The sequence below is a fragment of the Patiria miniata genome, unplaced genomic scaffold, assembly GCF_015706575.1.
Source record: "Patiria miniata isolate m_02_andy unplaced genomic scaffold, ASM1570657v1 HiC_scaffold_9, whole genome shotgun sequence".
NCBI classification, from domain to species: domain Eukaryota; kingdom Metazoa; phylum Echinodermata; class Asteroidea; order Valvatida; family Asterinidae; genus Patiria; species Patiria miniata.
The window spans coordinates 1,770,213-1,794,842 of NW_024037076.1; the positions used below are offsets into that span (position 1 = coordinate 1,770,213).

The 24,630-nt window shown below is 40.6% G+C and overlaps 1 protein-coding gene across 1 annotated transcript; it reads left to right on the forward strand.

Moving 5' to 3' along the window:
- Nucleotides 1–24,190, forward strand: LOC119719970. Its single transcript, XM_038189453.1, has 3 exons — nucleotides 1–90; nucleotides 3,795–3,906; nucleotides 23,999–24,190. The coding sequence occupies exons 1-3, from the start codon at nucleotides 14–16 to the stop codon at nucleotides 24,152–24,154; spliced, it is 345 nt and encodes a 114-aa protein (XP_038045381.1). The 5' UTR covers nucleotides 1–13; the 3' UTR covers nucleotides 24,155–24,190.
- Nucleotides 24,191–24,630: the final 440 nt, after the last annotated feature.

Here is a 24,630-nt window from a genome sequence, read left to right on the forward strand (position 1 = left end):
CGCTGTCATAGTCATGTTCCACGTTTCTTTTTGGATCTTAAACTCGCCAAGATATCACACTGGTGTCAAACAAGAAACAGCGTATGAAAGGTGAGATGAATAATTTATTTTTCATCTTCATGGCATTGCAATGAAATGTGTAAATGCGGATATCGATCTTGTGTCCTTAAAAGTTATCAGTTCAGCGCAGTTATGTTGGACAAAGTCTTATAATATAAGTATGTTGAATTTCTGATTAACAGAGATACATGTATAATTTTAAATGAAATATCGATATGTCGCTGCAATTTCGTTCATTGGTCGCGTGATATAGTATTGTAAAATGAACATTCCTTTGCTGCCTACTTTATTGGTTAAAGTATTACAATAGAGTCAATGCATAGTATGTATAACGACGTATAGGCCTACATTATGAAGTTATGTAACCAGCTTTTTATAGGTATAAATACAAACGCTCTGAAGTGTTGTGGCTGGCGATGCAATTCAGTGATCAGTTGTATTCATAGTAAGCGCAGTCGCCCTTCTGCACAAAGTACTGTTCCTGGTCAATTTGGTTCCGTGTGACATTGTTGAGCTGGCATTCGTTGCTTTCCATCAAGTTGAAGGAGCGGCATTCGGGTTCCCTTGTGCAAGCGATGCAGCATTGTAAGGGATGCTTGATAGCCATCTGCTTGTAGGCGTGGTCGATGAGGCAGAGATCTGAGGGTGGACTTAGACCATTAGTTGCAGCGGCGAAACAGACGCGTGCCGTGAAGCATTCTAAAGCCATCTCGCAGAGTGACGGGAATAAAGCACCTTCTGGAACATGTTGCCAAGATCCATCTAATCTCATGACTGCGCGATTGAATGATTCGTAAATACTGTATACCCATTCATATACGTTTCGATAATTGTCTCTGCTACTGTCATCCCCGAAGCAGGTGAATTGGTTGGGCCCAGATCGGATGCAGCCAATCCATAATGCTCTGTGAGGTAGAAATGATCGAATCCAGTCGTTTTCTTCTTTGGAGTTTGGCACCGCCAAATCCCCGCCTAACGTCTGACAAAACTGGCGGGCTGCTGCCCAAGTCATTGGCTCCTCGTTCTCCATGTAGCACGTATTAACCCATTTACTCCACCCTAAAGGGCAACTGGTAGTGTACATCGTCGAACTCAAAGGGAAATGAGTGAAAAGGAATATTACCAGAAACAGTTCTCCTTCCATATTGTGGTTGTGAAGTTTCAATTCTTTGATTCACTATGAAGTCCCGAAAATCTTTTGTAGTCAGAAGGAATTTTTTCTAACCACGAATCAGAAGAAAAACCGGCACTGAGTAACTTCATTCAATGCGAACTCGTCAAGAGAACTGAAGGTGAAATGCTATATACTTTTCTAAAAAACGTACCAGACTATATCGGTCCACAATATTGGTCTCTGTTGTGACTGTTCGTTACCCGTGTGGAAAAAAGTACTTATTGCTCTCCAAGTTTGCTTGATCGTAATTATGTCGTGCACTAAGTTCATCGTCCGAATTTTGACATTATTAATACAGCAATCTACATTTGGTGAAAGGCAGGAGAATGACAGAATTAGTCAAAATAAATTCTAACGAAAATGACGCCAAACGTTTTTCGTTCACGATCGTTGCACCGCTCCTCCCTTCGCAGCGTGTTCCAACTTCACAGTGGTTCACTTGTTACCTCATGTGGGCTTTTATAACTTACACTCATCGGTTGACGTGTGTTTTAATTGATTGCCAATTAGTTCAGTACCACGCGCGTCGCTGTTATCTTCGTCTATAAAATAATTCGAAGACCTTGCGCTTTCCCTGAGACGAAGGTGAGAGGAAAACTAGTTTTAATTGCAACATCCTTCAACACCGACTGATTGAACCCCACAAGAGATTTATTATTCAGTACGCTGCGCACCTTTTGTATACTTGACCTCCCCGATATATAAGCTGGATTAGTAAAATTATATACACGGTGAGGATGGGATATTTTCATATGCACCTATGACTATTGGACAGATGCTGGGGAAATATGCGAACCGACCGCCCATGTTGTCAACAAGCCATGTTGCGAAGTGAAGATATTCGACAACTTAGTGTTATTTGCGAGAACGTATCCAGCGCTAAACGTACTCTTGTTTGGTAATCTTGTGTGACGTTAAAGTTATCCGAAAAATAACGCTGGGCCATTTTTGAAGTAAGTCAAACACGTCTTAGCGATATATTGGCTGCAGACAGGCGTCAAAAGATACAATCATCGTTCGTCTGGATGTGAAGGAAGGATACGTACTTTATGTGAATGGGAATGCAAACCAAATTTACGTCAAGAAGCACTCGTGATAACATTTGCCGACTTCTACCGGTATTTAGTGTTTTGTTCACCTTCTCGCGGATCATGATGAATCGGCTTAAAACCAGAATCGGCCTTCATTAAAGAAGGTGCAATTATCTCCCATATCCTTGCTTTCTCGAAAAAACTGCTTAATAGCGCAAATTTGAAAACAGATCGGTTGCTGTCAGTTCTTTTACAGATGATCGCACTGCTGTTTAATTAAACAGTTTTATTAGAAAGGAGATGGTATCTTGATTGTTTCACGTCGAGTGGTTCAATGGAACTGGTAACCAATGGCCGCACATTATAATAAGCAGGTGGGAGCCAGCGGCTCCTTCATAGCAGTAGTGTATACTGAAATCTTAAACTTTTTGATATACGTTCATTTTGTCGGCACTGTTTCCATTCAGTGAACTGTCAAATCCGTAGTTAGCGTGACATATAACAAAAGCAGGACGTGTCTTGGACAAACTTGACATGTTTGATTCAGTTGCATTTTCAAATCTGCGTATACTTACATACATCCTATTTTGTGTTAGGTGTGACTAGGCAAAATAGCTAAACTACAATTTGTTACTATACATGAAGGTACGATTTTATGTTCAACGTCAAAATGACATAATGTTGTATTGGGAAACCTTATCTCAAGATACATCCTTTTACCGAAAGACCATATTGCTTCTGTTCGTGATATGACAAGGTAAAGTGGTACAACTTGCTTTCAATTCTCTCGTTTTTTAGAACACCAAACTTGTTACCCGTGGAAAATTCGGTTTAATTGACTGTGAAAGAGGAATTATAGCCGATAACTTTTAAAGCATTTTTTTTTTATCCCAAAGTGCATTTTCTTCAAGATTCGCTGTTTTCCACTGAGAGGGCCGCCATGCTAATGAAGTTTCGTGACGGCGTTTGCCCATCATTTGGCATTTTATTTTCTTGTCTGTTGATGCAACGGGTTTCATATTCTCTGTTTTTCTTTTAAGATTAAAAATGACCACATTTATTTGAAAAGAATAATGTCCTTTGGTGCAGTATAGATTGGTTTAATAAGGTGCTTATAACGAGTCCATACAAATAACGTTTACAATGATCGAAACATATTTCAGGGTCTTTTTTCTACCAATGTAACAAGATAAAGTGAATGCATACTTTGTCCTACTTTTCAATAGTAAAGAATGTGAGTACATTGTATTATGACTTTCTTTTAACAATATTGGAACTTTTAAAACATTAAAAATACTGCTATCTAATGCACGGGTTGCTATCTACGCCATAACAACATTATTTTTTTGAATGTGACACGAAAAATACAAAGTTGGTTGACCGTTTCAAATCTACACACTGCATACATCAACAAAACACTTATTTTTTATTATAAACCAGCAACTTCGCAAATTTCAATTTTTACCGTAACGTATTCAGCTCCTCATTTGAAACTCGTTTCAAAGTTTCTCATCAATCCTCTTTTGCAGAATGGATCTACTGTCCCAAGGACGCAGTCATAGTCATGTTCCACGTTTCTTTTTGGATCTGAAACTCACCAAGATATCACACTGGTGTCAAACAAGAAACAGCGTATGCAAGGTAAGGTGAAGAATCTATTTTTCATCTTCATGGCATTGCAATGAAATGTGTAAATGCGAATATCGATCTTGTGCCCTTAAAAGTTATCAGTTCAGCGCAGTTATGTTGGTTCAAAGTCTTACATGTATCAGAGATACATGTATAATTTTAAATGAAATATCGATATGTCGCTGCAATTTCGTTCATTGGTCGCGTGATATAGTGTTGTAAAATGAACATTCCTTTGCTGCCTACTTTATTGGTTAAAGTATTACAATAGAGTCAATGCATAGTATGTATAACGACATATAGGCCTACATTGATGAAGTTATGTAACCAGCTTTTAGGTATAAATACAAACAGCTCTGAAGTGTTTTGGCTGGCGATGCAATTCAGTGATCAGTTGTATTCGTAGTAAGCACAGTCGCCCTTTTGCACCAAGTACTGTCCCTGGTCAATTTGGTTCCGGGTGACATTGTTGAGCTGGCATTCGTTGCTTTCCATCAAGTTGAAGGAGCGGCATTCGGGTTCCTTGGTGCAAGCGATGCAGCATTGTAAGGGATGCTTGATAACGATCTGCTTGTAGGCGTGGTCGATGAGGCAGAGATCTGAGGGCGGACTTTGACCATCAGTTGCAGCGGCGAAACAGACGCGTGCCGTGAAGCATTCTAAAGCCATCTCGCAGAGTGACGGGAATAAATCAATTTCAGGTATATACAGCCAAGATCCGTCTAATCTCATCACTGCGCGATTGAATGATTCGTAAAAATTATGTACCGTTTCAAATATGTTTCGATAATTGTCTCCGTCGCTGTCATCCCCGAAGCAGGTGAATTGGTTAGATCCAGCCTTGACGCAGCCGATCCAAAATTCGGTATGTGACATAAAGGACTGCACCCGGTCGTTCTCTTCTTTGGAGTTTGGCGCCGCCAAATCACCGCCAAACGTCTGACAAAACTGGCGGGCTGCTGCCCAATTCATTGGCTCCTCGTTCTCCAGGTAGCACGCCTTACTCCATTGACGCCACCCTACGGGGCAACTGGTGTATAGCGTGAAACGCACAGGGACTTGACTCCAAAACACCAATACCAGAAATATTTCTACTTCCATGTTGTCGTTCTCTGGAAACAATGAAAGATTCAATTGTATGGTTCACGCACTCCTTAAGTCTTACAAGTCCTGAAAGTGTATGTTGATTGATAGTTGGATCAAAAGAAAAACGGCACACGAACTCGTCAAGACAACTGTTAAGTGCCAAGGGGTGCTTTACTTTTCGGAAAAACGTTTCGGACTTTTAGTCGTTGATATATTGGTCTCTGTTGTGACTGCTCGTTGCCCGTGTGGAAAACAAAGTAATTTATTGTTCTCCAATTTTTACTTGGCCGTTAATTGTCCTGCGCTAAATCCACCGTCCGAATATTGAAATTACTAATCCAATCATCTACATTGGCTAAAAGGCGGGAGAATGACACAATTAAAGTGAGAACGCAACATATGCCAACTATTTTCGTACGCTATCGCTGTACTGTTCCTCCCTTCACACAGCGTATTATTCCAACTTCACAGTGGTCATTTTTGCCTCCTGTGGGCTTTTATAACTTCAGAAATACACTCATCGGTTGACGTCTTTTTTTAATTGATCACCAATTAAGTGCCACGCGCGTCGCTTTCACCGTCGTCTATAAAATAATTCGACGACCTTACGTTTTTTCCAAAATGCAGGTGAGAGACAAAAAAGTACTTTTAATTGCAACATCCTTCAACACCGACTGATTAAACCCCGAAGTACATTTGTCATTCAGTGCGCTGTGTTCTTGACCTCCCCGATACGGTATAAAAGCTGGATTAGGAAAATATCGTTTATCGGGTCAGGATGGAATATTTTCAGTATGCACCCAGAACTATTGGACTGATTGAAAATATGCGAACTGATCGCCCATGTTGTAAACAGGCCATATTGCGAATTGAAGATATTCGTCAACGTGGTGTTATTTGAAGACCAACAACGCCCATCGTACTCGCGCACGTGTGGCAATTCTGTGAGACATAATCAGCAACAATCAACTTGCACTGTCTTTCAAATAAGTGGAAGATGTCCGAGCAGTACGTACAGGCTTTGAAATAAAAATCATTCTTTTATCTGGAAGCAAAGGACAGTTCATAGCTCACGCGACAGCTTGTTTATTTTATTCAGTTTTTATTTATTTCGACAACATCCAACAGCATAAGTGCTAGCACAGGATTGATAAAGACATGGTAGAAGATGTGGAAGGAAATTACATGTTTTATTGGTGGGAGGAAAACCCCAGAATGATATTTTAGGGAAACCCACGGAATCAGGCAGGGACTGAAAACCCAATTCACACATTGGCCCAAGCAGGAATCGAACCTGGTTACAAGAGTGGAAGTCGAGGAAAGTACCGCTACGCCAACCTGTTCCCCCTTGTACCGATATCTATATATTCAACGGTTGCGTTCGCCGGTGCCGATCAGAATCCTCCTTCAGTCCTTAATCCTCCAATTTTAATATTTTTTTTCACAAACCTGAGGGAGTTAGGGCTAAAGAAGGGGCAATTATTTCCCGTCCTTGCCCCCTGAAAAAAGTGGTTCATTCTGAAAATTTGAAAACAGATCGGTCGTTGCCAGTGCCAGTTGCTTGACTGATGATCATTGCGCTGTTTAATTAACACGGGTTGATATCGTTTTTGTTTCACATCAAGTGGTAATAGGGCCGATTCAAAGTACAGCTGCTAAACCAACAGCCTTGAACTCTAATCTACAGCTGGGAGCCAGGCTCATTGATGGTGTCCGACTTGGCATCAAGTTAGCATGTTTGTAGATGCAGCGGCTGTGGTAAATAGCGCCCTCATTTGAAAGATTTGTCACAACGGCGCAAGTAAAAACCTCCGGTTTGTGGATCTTTTTTAACACCACTTTGAGAGAGAAAAAAAGGACAAATGTGTCGCCCGTAATTTTTAAAAATAGAATTATAGAAAACTTGAGCAGCGACGGGTTATTTATTGTATCGCTATCACTATCTAACTGAATATCGAGGGCTTGTTATTTTGTGACGAAAATCGCCAATGATTACTTATAATTGTTATTACATGTACGTATATTTTTATTATAAATGTTATCAGGTGCATCTAGTCCGTTTCTCTTCGTGGCTTTGATGGGTTTTTTTGGGAGGGGTTAAATATCAAACATTTACAATTTAGTTTCTTTTGTCAGAAAGCCATTAGGGCTGCGTACTGAAAAAGGCTCATCAATGAATGGTAGATGTAATGTTAGGAGTGCCGATCCCTCCATTAAGCTTGTCTTACATCTTCAAGACCTGATAATATGGCGAACGACATGTAACCCAGGCAACATAGCATAGAACAAACATCCTTTAACAATGGCTTCTTATTTGGACAGGTTGAAACCATGTTGTTATTGTATCACCAGTAAGTAAATCCAAAGTGCTATACTATTTTCTTACAGGACTGAGACCCTGCCTATAAACGTGTAGTGTTACGAACGCTGCATATTAACTGTTGTGCGAACAATATCCATTCATCAAAACTTAGCCCGTCAGTAAAACACGGTGTGCGTCATTTAGCAACTTCGTCGATAAAATTGCAATCTTAGATGCTATTTTGCAGCTGTAGGCGTTCTTTAAAAAGAGCGAGGATACATCTCACTATTTCCACGCCTAAAGTACACGGCGAGTTGGCCGGGATGATATGAAAGGTCCGCTCACGAGCAATTAACGGTGATCAATATCGACAGCCAGTCTGTCCGTGGGTGTCAGTCACGCAGTTCGCTGGCTGAGAATGATAACATCCTGGCGATATAACTCGCTCGTAGTCACTATTATGTATATTTAAAAACCAGCAACTAGTAGCCGGCAGCTTGCGCACATCAATCTGAAAGTTGGGATTCTGGTTGGCGTAGCGGTACTTTCCCCGCCTTCCACCGCTGTGACGACCCGGGTTCGAATCCCGCCTGGGTCAATATGTGGATTGGGTTTTCAGTCCCTACCTGATTCTGTGGGTTTTCCCCAGAATATTCTTCTGGGCTTTTCCTCCCACCTCTGAAACTGTAATATCTTCTCAGTGTCTCCTCTGTACAGGTTTCTTCAGGCTTGCGAGCTACAGTGCCTAGGGCACTTTTGAGGTATCCTTGGTTTCGTTACCAGAAAGAAAAATAATAAAGTAAGTTTGCAGTGTAATTGCTAACACCAACTTTATGTATATATTTTCATCTGTTTGTTATTTATTTCTGGTAATGAAACTGAGGATTCCTGAAGAAACCTGTAGAGGCATTTGGGGCAACATATGGGACCAAAAAAATTGGACTGGTATGTGTGTAGCTACATACACTCTACATAAAAAACTAAGCGCCCTCATCATACAAAAAATACAAAAAATGCTGCACAAAATTCCCATGAATACGTAGTACCCGTTGCCTAGGGTGATGATAGCCTTTAATTACAGAAAAAAGACTTTCTACAGAATTATGTCGTGCGCCAAACAGTTAAAAAAGTCTACAGGCATCTACCCTGTACAGAAAAAGTCTACAGGCATCTACCCTGTACAGAAAAAGTCTACACGCATCTACTCTGTACAAAAAAAGGTCTATACGCATCTACCCTGTAGAAACAAAGTATAGATGCATCTGACCTGCACCAAAAAAGTCTACACGCATCTACCCTGCACAAAAAAGTCTACACGCATCTACACTGTACAAAAAAGGGTCTACATGCACCTACACTGTACAAAAAAAAGTCTACACGCATCTACCCTGCACAAAAAAGTCTACATGCATCTACACTGTACAAAAAAAAGTCTACACGCATCTACCCTGCACAAAAAAGTCTACACGCATCTACCCTGCACAAAAAAAGTCTACACGCATCTACACTGTAGAAAAAAAAGTCTACACGCATCTACCCTGCACAAAAAAAGTGTCTACACACATCTTCACTGTAGAAAAAAGTCTACGCACATCTACCCTGCACAAAAAAAGGTCTACACGCATCTACACTGCACAAAAAAGGTCTACACGCATCTACACTGCACAAAAAAGGTCTACACGCATCTACACTGCACAAAAATGGTCTACACGCATCTACACTGCACAAAAATGGTCTACACGCATCTACACTGCACAAAAATGGTCTACACGCATCTACCCATGCGTGTTGTTTCTACCATGGAGGAATAAGAACCCTCCATGTTCCTACAGGGTATGTAGACCTTTTTTGTACAGGGTAAATGCGTGTAGACTTTTTCTGTACAGTGGAGATGTGTGTAGACTTTTTCTTTACAGTGTAGATGTCTGTAGACTTTTTCTGTACAGGGTAGATGCGTGTAGACTTTTTCTGTACAGTGTAGATGTGTGTAGACTTTTTTCTGTACAGTGTAGATGTGTGTAGACTTTTTCTGTACAGGGTAGATGTGTGTAGACTTTTTCTGTACAGTGTAGATGTGTGTAGACTTTTTCTGTACAGGGTAGATGTGTGTAGACTTTTTCTTTACAGTGTAGATGTCTGTAGACTTTTTCTGTACAGTGTAGATGTGTGTAGACTTTTTCTGTACAGGGTAGATGTGTGTAGACTTTTTCTGTACAGGGTAGATGTGTGTAGACTTTTTCTGTACAGTGTAGATGTGTGTAGACTTTTTCTGTACAGTGTAGATGTGTTAGACTTTTTCTGTACAGTGTAGATGCCTGTAGACTTTTTCTGTACAATGTAGATGTGTGTAGACTTTTTCTGTACAGGGTAGATGCATGTAGACTTTTTCTGTACCTTGTAGATGTGTGTAGACTTTTTCTGTACAGTGTAGATGCCTGTAGACTTTTCCTGTACAGGGTAGATGCCTGTAGACTTTTTCTGTACACTAGGGTAGATGCCTGTAGACTTTTTCTGTACACTAGGGTAGATGCATGTAGACTTTTTCTGTACAGTGTAGATGCATGTAGACTTTTTCTGTACAGGGTAGATGCGTGTAGACTTTTTCTGTACAGGGTAGATGCCTGTAGACTTTTTCTGTACAGGGTAGATGTCTGTAGACTTTTTCTGTACAGGGTAGATGCCTGTAGACTTTTTCTGTACAGTGTAGATGTGTGTAGACCTTTTCTGTACAGGGTAGATGCCTGTAGACTTTTTCTGTACAGGGTAGATGTCTGTATACTTTTTCTGTACAGGGTAGATGCCTGTAGACTTTTTCTGTACACTAGGGTAGATGCATGTAGACTTTTTCTGTACAGTGTAGATGTGTGTAGACTTTTTCTGTACAGTGTAGATGTGTGTAGACTTTTTCTGTACAGTGGAGATGTGTGTAGACTTTTTCTTTACAGTGTAGATGTCTGTAGACTTTTTCTGTACAGGGTAGATGCGTGTAGACTTTTTCTGTACAGGGTAGATGCATGTAGACTTTTTCTGTACAGGGTAGATGCGTGTAGACTATTTCTGTACAGGGTAGATGCCTGTAGACTTTTTCTGTACAGGGTAGATGCGTGTAGACTATTTCTGTACAGGGTAGATGCCTGTAGACTTTTTCTGTACAGGGTAGATGCATGTAGACTTTTTGAATGGCGCACGACATAATTATGTAGATGTACTGGTACACGTAGTCTTTTTTCTGGAATTATAGGCAACGGGTACTACGTAGACATGGGTATTTTGTGCAGCATAGTTTTTTTGTTTGATGAGAGCGCTTTATTCTAGTTTTTGTGTAGAGTGTATGTAGCTACACACGTACCAGTCCAATTTTTTTGGTCCCATATGTTGCATGGTATATGTAGAGGGAATACAATGAAAGAAATTACAGTTTTCGAAGCGGGAGGAAACCCAAGAAGAATGTTTTGGGAAGACCCATGGAATCAGGTAGGAACTGAAAACCCAATCCACATGTGGACCAGGACAGGAATCGAACCACAGTGGCGGAAGGCGAGGACAGTAACCACTGTGCCAATCCGACTCCCCTTTAGCTACCAGTCAGAAGCTGGTATCCGGCATGCAGCTAACTGCTCGCAGCAACCAGCCAGTAGTAAGAAATTGGTAGCTTAGAGTCTTCTAACACCATCTGTGTCACGTTAGAAATTGGTACCCGTTAGCAGCTGGTTGCCGGCAGCTTGCTCGCAACCACCAACCAGCTGTTAGTAATTGGCTGCCAACAAGATACTGCTTGCACACGCCTTCAAGCAGCCCCCATAGTACGCAGGTTATTCCCACCGTACCGGCCCGCAGTTAGCATTCAGCAACAGTTATATGCCATTGACTGCCGGCTACCAGTTCATACCTTTTAGCTGGCAACTTGCTTGTAGCAAGTTGTCATCATGGTGTGATAGGATAGACATCAATATTAATATTATGCAGATTTCTGCATTTTTATTTAAATCCTTTGAAGTGTATATCAAATGTTTAAATATTTAATATGAGACGGCGGTTTGCATACATGTACTTGTGTCATCAAGACCTAACATGCTAGTACTAGGTGTTAGCATTTTGTAGTCGATAGCCTGCACACAGCCTGAGAAGGCGGCAAACAGCAATGGGTATGCAGCTGGAGCATAGATTTATAAACTAAAGCAAAAGTAACCGTGAAATATATGATTGGAAAATACTATTGTCCACGGCTAACGACGAGTCTCGCACCAATTTGGTAATGGCTTTAAAATGGAGATTTCTTAACTAAATTATATTATATATAATTTTAAAGAGATGCAAAGTAAATACTCGTAACAAGATAATTTAATATAGCTCTATGTTTTTAGCTAACTTCCCTCCGATTACCTTTTTTTTTTGGGGGGGGGGGGGGGGGGGGAGAACATGCGTACTCTCACGACCATAAACTTACTGTAGCTTGCCGAGGGCGAGTTGACAAAACGATTTCTGAACCCAATATTCACTTTTCTGTTTTGTCTGTCAAATTGCCGGCTCAACCGTTTGACTGTCAGAAGGCTTCTCCGTCAACCGAGCATCTAATTCACCTGCGTGGGCAGCTGGTGGTTGGACAAATTGCCCAGGAGATGAAAATTGATGACATTTTTAATCCCCTAAGAGCAACCTTTTCTGTTTATTAATCAGTCGTTTCTCTATCATGGATATCACCAAACGGGATTATTTGGCTGATTAATATACCAAGTGTCCAATCCAGGGTAACACAAAGATGGGACGAAAAGTGAGGTGATGGTATTGTGAGTTTATCAACATTAATTACATTAATGTGATTGTGGCATCGGTAATATAGTGTTCTTTCTTCAAAGTTATAATGAGTATTATCTACGTGAATTATATTAATGTTGGGCTGCGGTGGTATGATATTTTACGCAATGGTATGGTGAGTTTAACCACGTGAATCATTTTAATGTTATTGAGGCTTCGGTGATATTGTTTTTGTACTAAATGTTTTAGAGAACATACGTGAATTACATTTATGTTTTGGGGCTTCCATGTTATAGTTTTTTCAGTGTTATAACGAGTACACATATATCTACGTGAATTACATTGATGGTTTGAGGCTTCGGAAGTATGGTTCAATTTTGGGTACTCAATTTATCTATCTTGTTTTCAAAGAAGTGTTCTGGGAAGATCTGGTGGATTTGACTCAACGTTTCGATTAATTAACCCTGGTCATCGTAAGGAGACAATAATGGTGCTGAATGGATGAAGCTCATGTGAGGTGGGAAGGGCGTGGTCAGGCTGCAAATATATGGGTGTGTTCTCTAGGGGCGTGGTAAATGGCTGGACGACGTATTCAGGTTATATGACAAATTGAGTGACTGCCAACAGGCTTGGAAGCTTCGTTGACAAAAATGATGTATGTACGCTATTCCAGTGTTCACAGGTCAAATATCAATTGTAATTTTCGAAGGGTTGATTTCAATCGATTTTCCCGTTAAGTTAGATTTGGTAGGACAACGGTCCCTCCTCACTGGTTTCACAGATCACCGTTTGCAGAACAGCAACATTTCCGACGACGGCCCGTAATGACGAAATATCCACAACCGTCATCTTTTCTTCCCCTGACAAAATGTCAATACGATTCTCTGACAAAAATGTCAATAAGAGAGCAGCTGTGCAGCCCTAGCCGGTCATTCGCGACGCTTGCCTCGCTGAAAGATTAATGTCCTTCCTGCTTCACCCTCAGTTACATTTGAAGGGGGAAAAAATAGACAATCCCGTGTCCGTAATGGAATCCTTTTGGATGGAACCGGCAAACAGGACGCGATTTTTTTCTTTTGCAACCAATTCTAGTCAACCACCATTATATCCATGCGTGCAACACCACGTGATGGTAACAGTTCATATCACGTGATTTTTAAATGTTTTTTTTATAAGGTTTTGACTACGAGTGACGACAATAGTGACTCCGTGGCTTGGGGTAAAATACAGGTGTTTTTCGATAGAACCTGCATTAGGTTCCTATCCAAATGGGAATACCCCTCCTTTCATCGCATTTAATCAAGTCCTTCCTTGCGACGAAATAAGCAACTTTTTTCAAATTATGGCAAAGGAGAGTTTTAGCATTACAACCGACGCATGTGTATGCATTATGGATCGTGAATGTACTTGGATGCACAAAAAAAAACCATCAACTGTCGGCAGGAGCCGTCTGCTCCGTCAGCACCGAAGTCACACTTGCTGTTTCCCGCGTGGCGGCTTGGCAGTAATGACTGGTCACATTCACACACCCGTGACTTCTGCCGGCAATAATTCATCCTTGCTTGTTTGCAGTTTATATATATTTTTTCTCCTTTCCGTCGGGAGGTCGCAAGATTAGACTTCATTCAAGTCAGTGATGTAGTTCCGCTGCCTGCGGTGTTATTGGATTGTGATTGTGCACTGAACGCTCAAATTTGAGCCTTTTCAGGTTCGCCGTCATTAGAAGGAGTTTTCCCCTCGAATTTGTGGCAATGGACAAGTTTCAGTAATAGCACTCTATGTGATGCATTTTAGGTGTGGAGTCACCCTGGGGAATTCAGTTATCAGGGAAAAGTGCTTAAGTTGTTGACCGCTATGCTTCTTTGTTTAGATGTAATGTTTAAATTGTCAAACCTTCTTGATTTGGTAAGATGCAAATGAAGGATCGTATTTCTGATTTCTTATTTGCTAATGGTGTCTGGCGCCAACGAAATAGTCGCTAGGAATAGGATGTGCTTTTTTTTGATAACTGTTAGGGCATAACCTCCAGCGGCTTTGAATTGTAAGTAGAAACAACCACATCTGGAGGATTGACTGTGAAAGCATTAGGCCAGCCATGCATGGCCAAGTCCCTGATCAGACTCTCCATTTTGCATCTTCATATATTGCTCCCTGGAAAAGGTCATTAAACGATGCAACGACCTGGGCTCACGGCTGTTGCTATATGCTTGTGGACCTTTGGGACCCGTTAGCGAGTCTGAAGATGTCCATCCCAATACTTAACTGAACCCTGGGAATTTTGTTGCTCTATTCGGCATATCTCATTGATGAATTCCCTCAGAGAAATGAGAAGCTTTATCTACTATAAATTTTCCGGGAAGGAAGTTATGCACAGTAAGAGCTGGCAACAAAAGAACTGAGATCAAAGAACAAATTTAATATCGTGTAAAGTCTTAATGGATTTCGTTCCTTGACTATTGTTTTCAACTTTTTTTCATGATGCCTGCAGGGATGGGTTGGGTATTGTTAGGATTTTTCTTTTTGTCAAGCAGACATCAGAGACGTCCGTGGTATATGCAGCCCACGCTAGGTATCTGGATGAGCGCAACATTCTGAATCATGAGCATTTCAAATTCAGTATAAATGATCTAAGATCTATGCCATATTGCTGGATGTGTGCACCTTGGTGAAGAATTGTTGGTACAAATCTCCATCTTGGACATGCTTGTCAATCAATGTCAAATCTGATTATTTCATTGTATCACATTTCTTTCTTGTAATATTTTGTTATACACCATCTCCAAGTTCATCTCCCTTGTAAGTCTGTATGAAGTTTAACCGGTTCTTATTTCTGAACATCTGCGTTCACTGCTATGACAATGTCCCCTCTGCATTAGTCGTCAGCCCGCCCATCTTTGTTTTGTACATCTCTCACAATGGCTTGTTTGCCAAGCTCAAGTGGTCACATGACCAAAACTCGTGATCTAATTGGTCAGTGCGCACTGTTTGATTGACAGACGGGGAGGGTCCACAGGCAAATCTTGTTTAGGTATAAAATCCCTTGAAAATCTGAGTTTGCAACTTTAAAGGGAATGTACAACATTTGCTCTTGCTGTAATTTTCAGTAGTAAGTGGACTTGGGGGATTAGAATGTGGTGGCTAATATTATTAAACTGACTTGTTTCACGCTTTGGGCTTGGATATGCTGAAAAAAACCCAAGAAAAACATCATGTTCTTGTAGTCTGCTTCCCTTACCCCATTTAAGATGAAACGGAACAGTTTGTTGACTTTGGGGAATTGTAAGGGCAGAGAACCAGTCCGACAGGCTTGTACCCCTTCACAGGTGTGTAATCGATTGCACCAAAAAATGCGAAAAAACTAATTATGAAAAATTAAGAGCAATTTTGGAAAAAAGCCAGTTTTTTTCCAACGCTGGTCGGCCGACCAGCGTTGGAAAAATTCAATTTTTCTTAAAAATGTCATCACACCAGGAGCCACGATTTTATTGGGTGCTTTAGAATGTCGATCCCTAACAATCCAGTAAGATATTTCGTGATAGTTTGATCATTTCGTGTTTTGATGTTTGCAAATGTATCTTCCCTTTAAGTAGGGGGCCTATGCAAGATAGGAGTAGACACGGCCTATAGCAGGCAACACCTTGTGGCCATATCGTGTGTGCCCGGGGTCCTAATAGGAGTATACGTCGCCGTCATTGCATCATTATCATGATGATCCGGAATGGACCTTGGACTTATTAATGATGGAAATGGGTCTCGCGTCACGCGACCTATATACGCCGTGGTGCAAAAAAGAAGAAGTTGATTCCAATCACATTAAGGATTACCGTGGGCGGGAAGGCAATTCTTGTGGCAGCATGTTCAATTTGATTTTGCATGAAAGATTGCTTCTTGACCGCTCAAAGGCTGGGTCCTTCCTGTTCTAGAAATATTGACTAAGCTATATTGTGATGAGGACTTTGGAGAATATGGCAGTGCTTCGTTTGCTTACTCTATCTCTGTCATCTTTGTTCTACTTCCGTACCCAAGCAGGTAGGCAGCCTCTACCTTTAAGGAGACTGCTTCAGATGTCCTCATTTCTTTACTCGGAAGCAGTAAAGTAGTTTGTGAAGACCACAATTCATCCTAACGAATCAACTTCAAGTGTCTGGTGGAACTACTGACTAATTACTAAGGTTGTAAGTCCAGGTAATACATGTGGTGGATAGGATTTAAAAGTTTGCATGCTGGGGTTAGCAAATTATGAATGAGAGGAAGATTCCGCAGACACAGTGTGACAATCCGAATGTCTTTTGTGAGTTAAGTGTGGTCCTGAGTGGAACTCAGTGTCACATTAAATATTTTGAACAGTATGATCCGTCCGGTAGCCGGAGATTGCTGGAGTCAGACATTATAATCAAACGTGATATTTTTCAGACTTTAGTTTTAATCTGAGAGAAAGACATTATCAATATAGAAAGATTTACATCGTTCATACCTTTCATCCAATGTTTAGATTTTAGAAATTGACAATAATATCCCTATGCTATTGACCTTATAATTAGGTCAGTTTATTCCCAACATCTTTCCAAATATATCAAGGACTCGGTGATTGTTACTTACAAGAATATTTGGGCAAAAGAGAAGAGAGGAGATCCCACAATGTGAAGAACAAAACAGAGACATCAAAGAAAATCGACAGCCGGGCGTAAAGAGAGTACATCTACTAATTAGTGTCAGCTCCCGGGTAGCTGTTTTGTAAAGGCGAAGCTGTAAAAGGGCTGCCTTCGTAACCTTTTCACCGTGGACAGTGGAAGGCCCAACACCTGCAGAAGCGCTGCACGTCACCCTTGGGAATAAGGCCAGTCTCCCGCTCGGCTCGACACATCGCATAAATGAGTAAAGCAGTTGCCGTCAACGATTAATCAGGCCAAGCTGAAACTTTTAGGGAGATTCGCTTTGGCAAGCTGAGCCATCCCATTAGGGGAAATTCGACTTCTTAAGGAGATTCAGAAAGCTGTGCCAAGGTATATGAGAAAACATGGCGAAATAGCTGTTGGGACATAATTGGATTGGAGTGATGGGATAAGTTCAATGAGCGATTGCTGATTGGGTTGATTTGTGTTGATTGGGATTCAAGTGTTGTACTTAACACATCTTATAAAAGGTTGGAAAACAACACGTGGCGTTTCATTATAGTCTCCCTGAGTGGTTTCGCTACCTCTTGTGCCATGCAGAAACTCAAACCTCTGCAGTGGATGTATTCTAGGCTTTGTCGTCCTTCAGGAGCAGTATAAATTAGTGACTCTACTTTCACTAATTCGATACTGTGTGTTAGACGAAGTGGCATTTTGACAACGCGGAATTCGGTTTCTCTCCCCACGAGATGGAACTGTCAATCGGCGGGTTGTTGTGTCGTATCATGTGTAGCTTCTCTTTGTCTAATGTGAAGAGAGTCGTGTGCGTTCGTTCAGCGACCCATGACATTGACTGTTTCCAATTTTAGTAAAAGGGTGACAGTAGCAAATCTGAGTAGCACGCGATCACGTAGTGCTGGTGTTAGCCGGTTAGCGGTTAGTGGTTAGTGCTTCTCTGAGCCGGTTAGTGCCGCAGTGGTAGCCTCCTCGCCTTCCACCTCCGTAACAATTATGTGCCAGGGTTCAAATCCTGCGGTAGCCAATTTTTTTTTGATCACTCGACATATACGAATGCGTAAACAGCAGCACGTGATTTAACGAATACATTTATCAAGTGATTGAGTTAACGTTATACGGTTTTAATTTAGGGAAAAGTCGAAGCTGTGGTTTGAGCCGTTTCGTCAACAACTGACGCGCACGGTCAGTGACTATACTTGGTTGCAGAAAATAAAATAATACTTTCTCTCTAGTATGATGTGTATTGGGCTTTTGGTCCCTATCAGATTCACTTGGTTTCTTCCAAGTTTATTTATCAAGAGTTTTCCTGCAACCTCTATAACTGAACTTGTATATCTGAGCTTTATTCTCTCTACCGATATCTTTGCTTTTCCTGTTGGGATTTTAAAGAAAAAGATTCAGAACCCCCTTGCAACTCCCTTTCTTTCTTTCCTGGGTAAACGTTATTAAGAATGCTTAATTTCATTGAGCATGCATATTCCTGACTATTACATATCGTCGCTTTGCTCACGAAGTGACAAAAACCTCGAAAATCGATAATTATTCGGTTTTGAGTTTTACTAGCCATTTTATTATAGTTGTCTCAAGGAACAATTTGACCAAGTTTCAAGGCAAAATATTGTTTACTTTCTTAATTATTGTAAACAAACAATTGACAAAAAGCCTGAAATCGGTGATTTTCATTTTCACCAAGTGTAAAAATGTGTAAAATATTCTCACGAAGTGACAAAAAGTCACTTCGTGAGCAGGGCCAGAAATTATACAATGGTCTACACGCGGAAGGATGGGAGCATACACGCGCGCGCGAACGATGTTGAAAAAGAACAGACGCGCGCGCGCTCAACTATCGTGACGCGCAAAAGTAACAAGTTTGTTGCGTCGAAAAAAATCCCACGAAGTGACAAAAACTGTGTACAAAGTAATTGGCAAAATATGGGACCCAAAGTTTTGATGTTCTCACGAAGTGCAAAAAAGTTTTATTAATGAATTACTGTTTAATTACGAACTATTTTTAACAAACAACTATGAATTAACAAAGAGCAAATCATATCCTATCGAACAATGCAAAAATTTCCGAATTCTGTTACTGCAAAGTGGACGAAAATGTCTTTTGAAAAAATGAATAATTTCAAATGCGATTATCTCAGAATGAACTTTTGTCAAATTTTGAGGTTTTTGTCACTTCGTGAGCAAAGCGACGATATGTCTGATGGGCACGGTGCACAATTTCGTCAAAAGTAGTAATTTAAACTTCGGTGTATGGCGATTTAGAACTGTATTATTCCGAACGTACACTTATGCGATCGGTGCCACGCGCATATGCCCGCACTTGCTGGCAGTTACTCTTGATATGCAAAATATTCTTCACAAAACTTTTGGACAAAACCATTTTCTTGCTTACCAAAGAGCTTACTTGGTATTTCGGCTTACCCAGTTTACGTTTGTACCTGCTTATTATGCGCTATGTATACTGGTCAGTATGTCAGAGCCCTGACTTATTAAGACTATACTTCATAGAATATGTTAAAAGAGAGTGTTCTGCATAATGTGAAAACTGAGAAGACGACGTACAGACTAAAAGTCCGCCGACACTCCTGTGATATTTTTCTTTCGTCCGCGTACGTGACGTTGCTGCTTCGTCGTCTGGTTCCCTGTTTATCTACCATTGGATAACGTGTGAGGACAACACATGCTATTCGTCATTCTACTCGAAGGTCTACTTCTCAGATGTTGGCTCGGATATCTGTCGTGAAAGGTGGTCCGAATGTGATAGCTGGGGGTTGTTTTCGAATTTAAAGGGCCCATGAAAAGAACTGTTCCAAGGAACATAGTTTGTGCAACTTGCTACTCCTCTTAAATGTATAAAATAGATTTGACATCCTTTTGGGGTTGATTTTATAGCAAAGTGTTGTTCTGATTCAAATATTTAAAATTATCAATGCTTTTCTGGACAACTGAGGGCGCTATTGCTGTGATATCATTTCAGGAAGACACTGTTCAGTTTATAGGGGGCTTCTGGTTAAATTGTGAACCCAAAATTTGCTCATTAAAACATTTGAGAAAGATTTGCTCATTTGCTTGCTGCCATGAACTGACACAACAACCATTCACCACAGAAAATAACTGAAATAACCGCAACATTGAGTTTACTGCCTGAAATGACATCACACTTTTGTTCATGAATTAAATTGCATTAGCATGAAAACAAGAAAGTCATCAAAATACTCTTGAAAATGGCCAAACAGAAATTTATGAATTAAGGTTAAAAAGGTTTGCATTAAAAACTGGCATTGCATGGGCCATTCAAACCTTAAGTGTCAGGAAGTTGAAGATAATGTTCATGGTGTATTTTATTTTGGATGTGCTTAGATAATCCATTAAGAGAATAGTGCCAGATTTTCGTGAATTTTTTTTTTTTGCCCACAATATCAGGCAGATTCGTTGAACTACGAGATTGTAAAACCATTCAGTAACAACCTTTAAAGCAATCTATTTATTCCTTATGCCTACAGATAATTTTAAATTACTTTCTGTTTTTTTTCTAATTATATCATCTCGATTTCACTTGACCAGGTAAATCAAATGAACGTGACTTCCAACAGCAGTAGCCGCTGTTATACACCGTGCTTTAGTATTGCAAGGAGAGTATAAGCAACTCCAGACTAGTCATTTTCAAACACCACTATAAAAATTAATACAAATTTTATTTTCCATTCTGTCACGTGCACTGACTTTTCATTGAACGACTCCTCCAAATGCATTGTGTGTGATCCGATTATGTGCGTTCTATCAGTGCTTGGAATTCCAGCATAAAATCATGTATGAAAGCTGCCATGGATTATAAAAACATTTCTGGTCATTCGTTTGGCCCGAGTGTGACAAGATTGGTATTTCAGTTACTGTCTCTCATACTACCTTATTAAACATTCGGCGACCAAATCGTTGGATTTTTACACTGCAAAAACTGCAGTGTTAAATTTACACCATTGGTATCTATATAGGACCATCTGGTGTTAAATCTTACTGGTGTTGTCCTATATAGATACCGAATGGTGTTAAATTAACACCACAGTTTTTGCAGTGTAAGCCACCACGTACAAAGACCGATACATTATATAAAATCTTTGATCAAGTATTAATATTTGTTATAACTTAAAATGATCAAGTCTAGTAGGACTTTAGGATGAGGAAGAAGAAGGAGAGGAACAAGACCGATGGATTATTATTTTATTATGAGACCTTCATTCCCCTTCGAAATTATGTTCAATATTACATTCCTGACATTGTAATGGCTTATTAAATATGGCATTTTGCTGTTATTATAATACGCAAAGAAAATACTGCACTAACTAAACATGTGAGCGTAATCACGAACGCCCACTCGTTTTGCGCCGCTGACGTTCAATAAAAAAAAACCCAAAACAATTCCTCCCGCCATTTCCATCATCTCATCAAGAACGCTGCGGTGTTTTTGTGTAATGAAAAAAAATCTTTCCCGCCTTGCAAATGAATTTGATCGTAAAATGGAATGTTATGAAGAGCCGGCTCCGTCCGTCGATGCTGCTATTTGCACAACACGCTTTTTCCTAGCTTACAGTGCTCTGCTGTGCAAACTATGGCCCAAGATATTGCCCACACAGCGAAATATCATTTCCACACTCCGGGATGTACCGTGTCCATGCTTAAAAATACCAATACAATACAATAACATTTAATTCTTCAAATTGCTTACACATCGTGATACAGTACTCTGTTACCGCGAAAAATTAATTTCCAGACCTCGTTTGCAGCCATAAATAAACCAATTGTCCATTTATATTCCCAGAATTAAACAACATTAAGCAATAATTGGCTCTGGCGTGGGCCGCTCTTTGCCTTCTACGATGAATAAATTATAATCGCACGCATGTGTAATTACCCTGGTCTGCACACAACACACCTGAGATCAATTTATATTAAAGAGGAAAATTGTGCTCGAAAGCACGGTGACTCTGTACCAAATCGATGCCATATTGAAGATATACCAGTGAGACCGAATGTTTCAAAAATGTACCACATACAATCAGTCAACATGTGAATCACAATTCCCAACGATTTTCATTTTTAACACGCAATCCAAATAAATGCAGGCTTCATCTGCATGATTGGTTTTTCAGGTAGTTGGATGTTGACCTTAACATGATCGTTCATTTCAATGCATTCCTTGCCTATCCATTCTCAGTGTAGATTTGGTTTATATAGATGAATGTAACCTTGAAATATGTCCACACGAATGTGTCGTAATATGGTTCTTGATTATAATCGTTGCATAAAAATATATTTTTTTCGTTGGTAAATAAAAAAAAATACTGAACCCTTAGGTCGATATTGTAATATTCTGCTTTTGTTATCCCTTTTGATCATAACTTCCGTTCAAGAAACTAACTGCACATGCTCTGAGACAATTTTCAAATACTAACATGAGCTTTGTGGTACATTATGAATGAGGGGAGTATAATAAATAGATAATAAATTTTGTATATTTACGTCGGGCCTTTGAATCAAAATAAATGTTATATCTTTAGATGGAAACCGAAAGCCTGGGTTTGAAATTCGTAACTGGTGCAGTTAAATTGTTAAGTTGGTCAAGGCTTGCGTTGCTAATGTTTAGATCCATTACATTATTTTGCTGACAGAAGTAATGCGTCATTATGTGATGTTTTTATTTTTATTCACATTTTGAATCGCATAATTTTCATTAATGTTGTGTAAACAATACTTAGGAGCAATGCCTGCCGCACTTAAACGAGACAATGCGATATCAAGCACTCTTTTATACCGTGTATTTATCCATTATGTGAAAATCGATGCGTAAATCAATGTCGCTTGGTTGCTCTCAGATATAAAATAAATGGGGTTGCTCTGCAATGAGGAAATGTTTATAATATCATGTATCAAGGCGATCAACGGCTCGATGTAAAACATGGTTTGTTGTTTTACTGCAAAGGTTAAGCCGTGCTTAATCGGTCGATTCAGCGGTGATGACGACACCACTTAATCTCTTAGACTTATTTGCTTGTTATCCATCGTGGAAGCGATGTTCTTGACATTTTTCGATCTTGTGTATAAAAGAAATCATTCACGCGGTAAGAGGCAGTCAACAGCTTAAAGAATGACGCAAGGCATTGTGGGATATCTGTTTTGATATGGACGGGATGTAATGGCTCGCTCGATCGCCGTGAGCAGAAAAGCGTGAAAGGTTTGATTCTACAGTGAAATGATAACTCGGCGATATCGAGCGAGACATTAGTGAAGAAAAACAAACAAAAAAAAGGCGCGAGAGACGAAGCTAGACATGAACAAGTGTGTCGCGGCTGGTTCGGGGATATAATCATCAGATAGCAAGTGCAGTCGACCAACACTGACGAGTTAAATGAAGTGGAAGCCGTTCTGTTAAGGTCCAGTCTCTCCTGTGACCGATACCGTGTCTGAGAGCAAACTTACGACTGCGCGGTCTGTGCTCATTTCATTGCAGGAGAAAAAAAAGGAACAAAGATGGCGGCTTCAGTGGTATAGTATTGTTGTCATGGTGATCTGCGGAGAGCTTTATATACGGTAGATTGCCGTGAGTTGGATGTAGGTGACGAGAGACAGGCCACACGATAGGAGCAGCGTGCACGGTATTGCCTTGCAGGGGACTTGACGGGCTATAGAAAAGGTGATGTTGCCCCGTCCACTCTGACGTGCGCTGAGGGAAAATCTCTCATTCGGTGTCTGCATCGTGTGGTGTCCTTATATACGAGAGAGGAGGGATTGAATATGCAGTGCGCGGTGCGAGTTTCTGCCTGCATTTGAATGCATCGCACGGCTGCCGCCGAGATGCAATTACTAGATGATATTAGAGTAATTCCTTGTCCTGTGTGACCGTTTGCATTTTATGGCCGCAGTGCAGTCATTATTACCGCATATGGCAGGTCCACATGCTGTCGTTGGAAACACAGCCTCCTGACTGCATTTGTTCCCCTCTCGATTCGCTGATTGGGGAATAAGAAGGCGTCAAGGCTGCTACTGTTAAAATCACTACGTGATGTGTCTGCGGGGTATATAGCCAACAACGTAAATTATGAGATACATTGAAGTGGTTTGGAGCTGCCTTAGGATGTGCTTTACTCGGGGATTCTTTTTTCCTGTAGATTAAAACCTCAACAGCTAGACGATTCCAACAACAGGCACTTGTGTTCATACTTGCCAGTTTGTAAAGCGCGACCTTGGTTGTGTGTACATATTGTTTTAAGGCTTATAGCTCATCCATTTATTGCAACAATATTATTATTGCTGCTCCTGTTTGCAGATCGCTTCACCGGACTATAAACAATGTACGTGGACTATTGGAGCCTTGTGCGTACTTCACCATTGGAATCGCGCCTTTTGTGCCCAGTCTCAAGGAGTTTTTAATGGCGACATCCAACCATCAATTTGTGGTAGCAGAATCGTAAGTCACTCGTGAAGAAAAGGACTGTCGGGGGATATCAGGCTACAGCAAACAGGTAGGTGCATATTCTATTGCTCTCGTAAAAAAAAAAGATACGGCGTAATTTTAGTACCATTGATTTGGTTTTAATGCGCGGCGTTGAAGGTATCTTAATGTGGTTATGGTTATTTTTGTCACTTAATAAGTTGGAAATCGCGACGCAGGCCGTGGTCAGCAAATCGATTTGAAATCGTTAAATGCAGCTACGTGCTAAGGGGGTAGCTTGGGATATCAACGCAAGTAGTTACCTGCACGTCGCCTGTAGGAACTGTTGCTCTCACATTTGGCGATCAAATTGGCCTCACTCGCGCCAAAGCAGCATGATTGTCCTTTTATTATTGGGGAAATACGCGGCAGGTGTTAAGCAAGATGTTTATAGGATGAGCATCAACGGCGCTCTCGTTCGGGACGCGAAGCTCGGCGGATGTTTGGTCCTGTGAGCTTTTCATTGA

Coding starts and splice junctions, on each gene's coding strand:
- LOC119719970 (XM_038189453.1), top strand. CDS start 14: ATGTTCCACGTTTCTTTTTGGATCTTAAACTCGCCAAGATATCACACT. Junction 91..3,794: donor CAAGAAACAGCGTATGAAAG/GTGAGATGAATA, acceptor CCTCTTTTGCAG/AATGGATCTACTGTCCCAAG. Junction 3,907..23,998: donor CAAGAAACAGCGTATGCAAG/GTAAGGTGAAGA, acceptor TCCTGTTTGCAG/ATCGCTTCACCGGACTATAA.